Source organism: Eutrigla gurnardus (assembly GCF_963514095.1).
Source record: "Eutrigla gurnardus genome assembly, chromosome: 3".
In the NCBI taxonomy this organism is placed as follows: domain Eukaryota; kingdom Metazoa; phylum Chordata; class Actinopteri; order Perciformes; family Triglidae; genus Eutrigla; species Eutrigla gurnardus.
This window is the reverse complement of record NC_139917.1, coordinates 32,590,292-32,598,392: the sequence shown is the minus strand read 5'-3', so window position 1 is coordinate 32,598,392 and position 8,101 is coordinate 32,590,292. Positions and strand designations below refer to the sequence as shown.

At 44.4% G+C, this 8,101-nt stretch overlaps 2 protein-coding genes across 2 annotated transcripts in view; one reads left to right on the top strand and one right to left on the bottom strand.

Moving 5' to 3' along the window:
- tmprss6 (transmembrane serine protease 6) overlaps window positions 1–8,101 on the bottom strand; it is a 261,509-nt gene that overhangs the window by 86,448 nt on the left and 166,960 nt on the right. The window lies entirely within an intron of this gene.
- LOC311010714 (reticulon-3-like) lies at window positions 2,588–7,918 on the top strand. Its single transcript, XM_084005303.1, has 8 exons — window positions 2,588–2,705; window positions 3,409–3,559; window positions 3,672–3,728; window positions 3,805–3,943; window positions 7,205–7,274; window positions 7,343–7,389; window positions 7,603–7,661; window positions 7,809–7,918. The coding sequence occupies exons 1-8, from the start codon at window positions 2,630–2,632 to the stop codon at window positions 7,855–7,857; spliced, it is 648 nt and encodes a 215-aa protein (XP_083861429.1). The 5' UTR covers window positions 2,588–2,629; the 3' UTR covers window positions 7,858–7,918.

The following is an 8,101-nucleotide window of genomic DNA, read 5'->3' as shown; positions in this document are numbered from 1 at the left end:
TGTCTCTACATGTCTCCCTGTGATAGACTGGTTACCTGTCTGTCTCTACTTGTCTCCCTGTGATAGACTGGTTACCTGTCTGTCTCTACATGTCAGCCTGTGATAGACTGGTTACCTGTCTGTCTCTACATGTCTCCCTGTGATAGACTGGTTACCTGTCTGTCTCTACATGTCTCCCTGTGATAGACTGGTTACCTGTCTGTCTCTACATGTCAGCCCTGTGATAGACTGGTTACCTGTCTGTCTCTACATGTCTCCCTGTGATAGACTGGTTACCTGTCTGTCTCTACATGTCTCCCTGTGATAGACTGGTTACCTGTCTGTCTCTACTTGTCTCCCTGTGATAGACTGGTTACCTGTCTGTCTCTACATGTCAGCCTGTGATAGACTGGTTACCTGTCTGTCTCTACATGTCTCCCTGTGATAGACTGGTTACCTGTCTGTCTCTACATGTCTCCCTGTGATAGACTGGTTACCTGTCTGTCTCTACATGTCAGCCCTGTGATAGACTGGTTACCTGTCTGTCTCTACATGTCTCCCTGTGATAGACTGGTTACCTGTCTGTCTCTACATGTCTCCCTGTGATAGACTGGTTACCTGTCTGTCTCTACATGTCTCCCTGTGATAGACCGGTTACCTGTCTGTCTCTACATGTCTCCCTGTGATTGACTGGTTACCCGTCTGTCTCTACATGTCTCCCTGTGATTGACTGGTTACCTGTCTGTCTCTACATGTCTCCCTGTGATAGACCGGTTACCTGTCTGTCTCTACATGTCTCCCTGTGATAGACCGGTTACCTGTCTGTCTCTACATGTCTCCCTGTGATTGACTGGTTACCCGTCTGTCTCTACATGTCTCCCTGTGATTGACTGGTTACCTGTCTGTCTCTACATGTCTCCCTGTGATAGACTGGTTACCTGTCTGTCTCTACATGTCTCCCTGTGATAGACTGGTTACCTGTCTGTCTCTACATGTCTCCCTGTGATAGACTGGTTACCTGTCTGTCTCTACATGTCTCCCTGTGATAGACTGGTTACCCGTCTGTCTCTACATGTCTCCCTGTGATAGACTGGTTACCCGTCTGTCTCTACATGTCTCCCTGTGATAGACTGGTTACCCGTCTGTCTCTACATGTTTCCCTGTGATAGACTGGTTACCCGTCTGTCTCTACATGTCTCCCTGTGATAGACTGGTTACCCGTCTGTCTCTACATGTCTCCCTGTGATAGACTGGTTACCCGTCTGTCTCTACATGTCTCCCTGTGATAGACTGGTTACCTGTCTGTCTCTACATGTCGGCCCTGTGATAGACTGGTTACCTGTCTGTCTCTACATGTCAGCCCTGTGATAGACTGGTTACCTGTCTGTCTCTACATGTCAGCCCTGTGATAGACTGGTTACCCGTCTGTCTCTACATGTCTCCCTGTGATTGACTGGTTACCCGTCTGTCTCTACATGTCTCCCTGTGATTGACTGGTTACCTGTCTGTCTCTACATGTCTCCCTGTGATAGACTGGTTACCTGTCTGTCTCTACATGTCTCCCTGTGATAGACCGGTTACCCGTCTGTCTCTACATGTCTCCCTGTGATTGACTGGTTACCCGTCTGTCTCTACATGTCTCCCTGTGATTGACTGGTTACCTGTCTGTCTCTACATGTCTCCCTGTGATAGACTGGTTACCTGTCTGTCTCTACATGTCTCCCTGTGATAGACTGGTTACCTGTCTGTCTCTACATGTCTCCCTGTGATAGACTGGTTACCCGTCTGTCTCTACATGTCTCCCTGTGATAGACTGGTTACCTGTCTGTCTCTACATGTCTCCCTGTGATAGACTGGTTACCCGTCTGTCTCTACATGTCTCCCTGTGATAGACTGGTTACCCGTCTGTCTCTACATGTTTCCCTGTGATAGACTGGTTACCCGTCTGTCTCTACATGTCTCCCTGTGATAGACTGGTTACCCGTCTGTCTCTACATGTCTCCCTGTGATAGACTGGTTACCCGTCTGTCTCTACATGTCTCCCTGTGATAGACTGGTTACCTGTCTGTCTCTACATGTCGGCCCTGTGATAGACTGGTTACCTGTCTGTCTCTACATGTCAGCCCTGTGATAGACTGGTTACCTGTCTGTCTCTACATGTCTCCCTGTGATAGACTGGTTACCTGTCTGTCTCTACATGTTGGCCCTGTGATAGACCGGTTACCTGTCTGTCTCTACATGTCTCCCTGTGATAGACTGGTTACCTGTCCAGGTGAACCCTGCCTTCGCCCAATGACAGCTGGGATCGGCTCCAGCCCGCCCGTGACCCTGAATACAGGATAAGCGGTAGACGATGGATGGATGGATGGATTTATTGTTTTTAACTCGTTTGGTCTCATGTTGGACTTGATATTAAATATTAATACAGGAACATTTTCATATATCGGTTTGTTTCAGGAAGAATTCAAATCTGAATCAGTTCAAAGGAGGTTTAGTGTTGTAACAGTTGTAACAGCTGATCTGTAACCACGCCCACTATGTGTAAGTCCCGCCCCATGCAATGACGTCAGAAGCCTTTCCAGGCTGAAGTTAGGAGTGTGAACCTGCAGACAAAGTTCTGCTCTGGACACAGAAGAAGAAGAAGGAGAAAATGGCAGACTCTTCATCATCCTCCTTCTCCTCCAACAACTCCTCCTCTTCCTCACTGGCAGACCTCACACTCTCGGGTAAGACTTCAACATGTTTACCTGTATTCTTTAAGAAAACTGCTGATTGGTTGTCAGGTCTTTATTTACATCAGTTATCCTAATGGTGTTTAACTAACCAGACAATATTTACACATTAAGTTGATGGAATTAACATTAAAAACTTAATCTGATAAATGGATAATGAAATATAAAAATGAATAATTAAATGTAGAAACTGATGTTTCGTTGGAACGAGTGTTCAGTGGTGGTAACCTGATCTCTTGTTAAAGCTTCTGTTAAACATTCTATTGTTCTGCTGATCTGCTCAGCTGACTCATTATTATTATTATTATTGTTCTGATCCAGACAAGCTGCTTACTGACCGTTAACACTTTCCACCCCTCCGTGTTGAACACGTGTCCTTCCTCCCAGCTAATTATATCCACATGACTTCTGATCTGTGCTGGTTGACCCGGCTTATACTCTGTTATAGACCTGTTATTATTATAATTATTATTATTATTATTATTATAGGACCACGGAACAGATGCTGGAGGATTTGAATTATGAAATCTATTTATTGGTATAATAACTTTAGTGTCTGATGTCTTTTACACGTAACAGTTGAAAGAGATATTATATATATAATGTAATCATATAATTTATATATATTGTGTATTATTCCTATATTCTAATACATCTCAACGTTGTATTCTGCTGTAACTGAGTTGTCTCCCTTCAGCCTTACAACTGGTCCGATGGAAAGATCCGAAGAAGTCGGCGTTGGCTTTTGGCCTGTCGCTGCTGGTTCTCGTCTCCGTGGCAACGCTCTCCGTCATCAGCGTGGTGTCTTACCTGCTGCTGGCCTGCCTCTGTGTCACCATAACCTTCAGGTGAGGCTGCTCCTCCACTTCATCAGGCCAGCTGTTGGTTTCCATGACGGTGACCAACAGAGGAAGTTGAAGTTTCTAACAGTTGAATGAAGGTTGTGCTTCCTGTCTGTAGGGTTTATAAGTCGGTCATCCAGGCCGTGCAGAAGTCAGATGAAGGTCATCCATTCAGGTAACGGCACCGTTGTTTATACCGAGATACCAGTGTCATTTGTCCTCCAGCTTCATGTACTGTCCCTGTCCATCAGGTCTCTGCTGGACAGGGACATCTCAGTGTCCTCGGAGTCGGCCCGCCTACTGACGGATCAGACCCTGCTCCATCTGAACTGGTTCAGCAGTCAGACCAGGAGGCTTCTGCTGGTGGAAAACCTGGTCGATTCCCTGAAGGTCAGAATTACACAGAAAACTTTAGCAAGGTGGCTAACACTAGCTTGTATTCATCTACTGCAGTTCCTACATGTTTCAGCTCTTTTCTCTCCATGTTTCAGCTCTTTTCTCTCTCCATGTTTCAGCTCTTTTCTCTCCATGTTTCAGCTCTTTTCTCTCTCCATGTTTCAGCTCTTTTCTCTCCATGTTTCAGCTCTTTTCTGTCCATGTTTCAGCTCTTTTCTCTCCATGTTTCAGCTCTTTTCTCTCTCCATGTTTCAGCTCTTTTCTGTCCATGTTTCAGCTCTTTTCTCTCTCCATGTTTCAGCTCTTTTCTCTCCATGTTTCAGCTATTTTCTCTCTCCATGTTTCAGCTCTTTTCTGTCCATGTTTCAGCTCTTTTCTCTCCATGTTTCAGCTATTTTCTCTCTCCATGTTTCAGCTCTTTTCTCTCCATGTTTCAGCTCTTTTCTCTCCATGTTTCAGCTCTTTTCTCTCTCCATGTTTCAGCTCTTTTCTCTCCATGTTTCAGCTCTTTTCTCTCCATGTTTCAGCTCTTTTCTCTCTCCATGTTTCAGCTCTTTTCTCTCTCCATGTTTCAGCTCTTTTCTCTCTCCGTGTTTCAGCTCTTTTCTCTCCATGTTTCAGCTCTTTTCTCTCCATGTTTCAGCTCTTTTCTCTCTCCGTGTTTCAGCTCTTTTCTGTCTCCACGTTTCAGCTCTTTTCTGTCTCCATGTTTCAGCTCTTTTCTCTCCATGTTTCAGCTCTTTTCTCTGCATGTTTCAGCTCTTTTCTCTCTCCGTGTTTCAGCTCTTTTCTCTCCATGTTTCAGCTCTTTTCTCTCCATGTTTCAGCTCTTTTCTCTCTCCGTGTTTCAGCTCTTTTCTCTCCATGTTTCAGCTCTTTTCTCTCTCCATGTTTCAGCTCTTTTCTCTCCATGTTTCAGCTCTTTTCTCTCCATGTTTCAGCTCTTTTCTCTCTCCGTGTTTCAGCTCTTTTCTCTCCATGTTTCAGCTCTTTTCTCTCCATGTTTCAGCTCTTTTCTCTCTCCGTGTTTCAGCTCTTTTCTCTCCATGTTTCAGCTCTTTTCTCTCCATGTTTCAGCTCTTTTCTCTCTCCGTGTTTCAGCTCTTTTCTCTCCGTGTTTCAGCTCTTTTCTCTCTCCGTGTTTCAGCTCTTTTCTGTCTCCACGTTTCAGCTCTTTTCTGTCTCCACGTTTCAGCTCTTTTCTCTCCATGTTTCAGCTCTTTTCTCTCCATGTTTCAGCTCTTTTCTCTCTCCGTGTTTCAGCTCTTTTCTGTCTCCACGTTTCAGCTCTTTTCTGTCTCCACGTTTCAGCTCTTTTCTCTCCATGTTTCAGCTCTTTTCTCTCCGTGTTTCAGCTCTTTTCTCTCCATGTTTCAGCTCTTTTCTCTCCATGTTTCAGCTCTTTTCTCTCTCCGTGTTTCAGCTCTTTTCTCTCTCCGTGTTTCAGCTCTTTTCTGTCTCCACGTTTCAGCTCTTTTCTGTCTCCACGTTTCAGCTCTTTTCTCTCCATGTTTCAGCTCTTTTCTCTCCATGTTTCAGCTCTTTTCTCTCTCCGTGTTTCAGCTCTTTTCTGTCTCCACGTTTCAGCTCTTTTCTGTCTCCACGTTTCAGCTCTTTTCTCTCCATGTTTCAGCTCTTTTCTCTCCATGTTTCAGCTCTTTTCTCTCTCCATGTTTCAGCTCTTTTCTGTCCATGTTTCAGCTCTTTTCTCTCTCCATGTTTCAGCTCTTTTCTCTCCATGTTTCAGCTATTTTCTCTCTCCATGTTTCAGCTCTTTTCTGTCCATGTTTCAGCTCTTTTCTCTCCATGTTTCAGCTATTTTCTCTCTCCATGTTTCAGCTCTTTTCTCTCCATGTTTCAGCTCTTTTCTCTCCATGTTTCAGCTCTTTTCTCTCTCCATGTTTCAGCTCTTTTCTCTCCATGTTTCAGCTCTTTTCTCTCCATGTTTCAGCTCTTTTCTCTCTCCATGTTTCAGCTCTTTTCTCTCTCCATGTTTCAGCTCTTTTCTCTCTCCGTGTTTCAGCTCTTTTCTCTCCATGTTTCAGCTCTTTTCTCTCCATGTTTCAGCTCTTTTCTCTCTCCGTGTTTCAGCTCTTTTCTGTCTCCACGTTTCAGCTCTTTTCTGTCTCCATGTTTCAGCTCTTTTCTCTCCATGTTTCAGCTCTTTTCTCTGCATGTTTCAGCTCTTTTCTCTCTCCGTGTTTCAGCTCTTTTCTCTCCATGTTTCAGCTCTTTTCTCTCCATGTTTCAGCTCTTTTCTCTCTCCGTGTTTCAGCTCTTTTCTCTCCATGTTTCAGCTCTTTTCTCTCTCCATGTTTCAGCTCTTTTCTCTCCATGTTTCAGCTCTTTTCTCTCCATGTTTCAGCTCTTTTCTCTCTCCGTGTTTCAGCTCTTTTCTCTCCATGTTTCAGCTCTTTTCTCTCCATGTTTCAGCTCTTTTCTCTCTCCGTGTTTCAGCTCTTTTCTCTCCATGTTTCAGCTCTTTTCTCTCCATGTTTCAGCTCTTTTCTCTCTCCGTGTTTCAGCTCTTTTCTCTCCGTGTTTCAGCTCTTTTCTCTCTCCGTGTTTCAGCTCTTTTCTGTCTCCACGTTTCAGCTCTTTTCTGTCTCCACGTTTCAGCTCTTTTCTCTCCATGTTTCAGCTCTTTTCTCTCCATGTTTCAGCTCTTTTCTCTCTCCGTGTTTCAGCTCTTTTCTGTCTCCACGTTTCAGCTCTTTTCTGTCTCCACGTTTCAGCTCTTTTCTCTCCATGTTTCAGCTCTTTTCTCTCCGTGTTTCAGCTCTTTTCTCTCCATGTTTCAGCTCTTTTCTCTCCATGTTTCAGCTCTTTTCTCTCCATGTTTCAGCTCTTTTCTCTCTCCGTGTTTCAGCTCTTTTCTGTCTCCACGTTTCAGCTCTTTTCTGTCTCCACGTTTCAGCTCTTTTCTCTCCATGTTTCAGCTCTTTTCTTTCCATGTTTCAGCTCTTTTCTCTCTCCGTGTTTCAGCTCTTTTCTGTCTCCATGTTTCAGCTCTTTTCTCTCCATGTTTCAGCTCTTTTCTCTCCATGTTTCAGCTCTTTTCTCTCTCCGTGTTTCAGCTCTTTTCTCTCCATGTTTCAGCTCTTTTCTCTCCATGTTTCAGCTCTTTTCTCTCTCCGTGTTTCAGCTCTTTTCTCTCCGTGTTTCAGCTCTTTTCTCTCCATGTTTCAGCTCTTTTCTCTCCATGTTTCAGCTCTTTTCTCTCCACGTTTCAGCTCTTTTCTCTCCATGTTTCAGCTGGCTGCTGTGATGTGGATTATGACGTACATCGGTGCCATATTTAATGGCGTCAGCATCCTGATCCTTGGTGAGAGTTCTTCCGAACGGCTCGTTCATTTGAATCCATAGAAACTAACTGACTTCTTGTTCTTCCAGCTGACGTGGTCGTCTTCTCCACACCGCTGATCTACCAGCAGAGAAAGGTACTGGCGAAGAATCATCTATTTCTAACCAAAGAGATAATCATTAAAGGGTCCTACCAATTGTGTGTATATATATATATATAATTGCTGGTCACAAATGAAAATAATATTAATATTATCTCTAAATGTTTCTACTTGGTTCTTTAAATGTGTGTGTGTGTGTGTGTGTGTGTGTGTGTGTGTGTGTGTGTGTGTGTGTGTGTGTGTGTGTAGATGCAGATTGATCAGTTCATTGAGTTGGTTCGGTCCAGAGCGGAGGAGAAACTGCAGAAGTGAGTTCACATATTTCACTCAGTACATCATCTGTGTATTTATACTCTGTATCGGTACCATCTGTGTGTACTTATACTCAGTATCAGTACCATCTGCGTGTATTTATAGTCCGTATCAGTACTGTGTGTGTGTGTATGTGTCGTCAGGCTGCAGGACCGGTTACCTGGAGCTGTTAGGAGAACCAAAGCTGAATGACCACCTGACACCTGCACACTGTGGCTCCGCCCCCTCATTCACACTGTGGCCCCGCCCCCTCATTCACACTGTGGCTCCGCCCCCTCCTCCTCTCAATAAACTGGAGACTGTTGAGAAAACAACCATGAAGCTGCTGGTTTTATTGAGTCCATGTTGAGATCTGCAGATCTAATAAAGTTTGTTGATTGTTATTTATTATTTATTAGAAGTCATGTGATGCATACTTCTGGTTTCACACGGACTC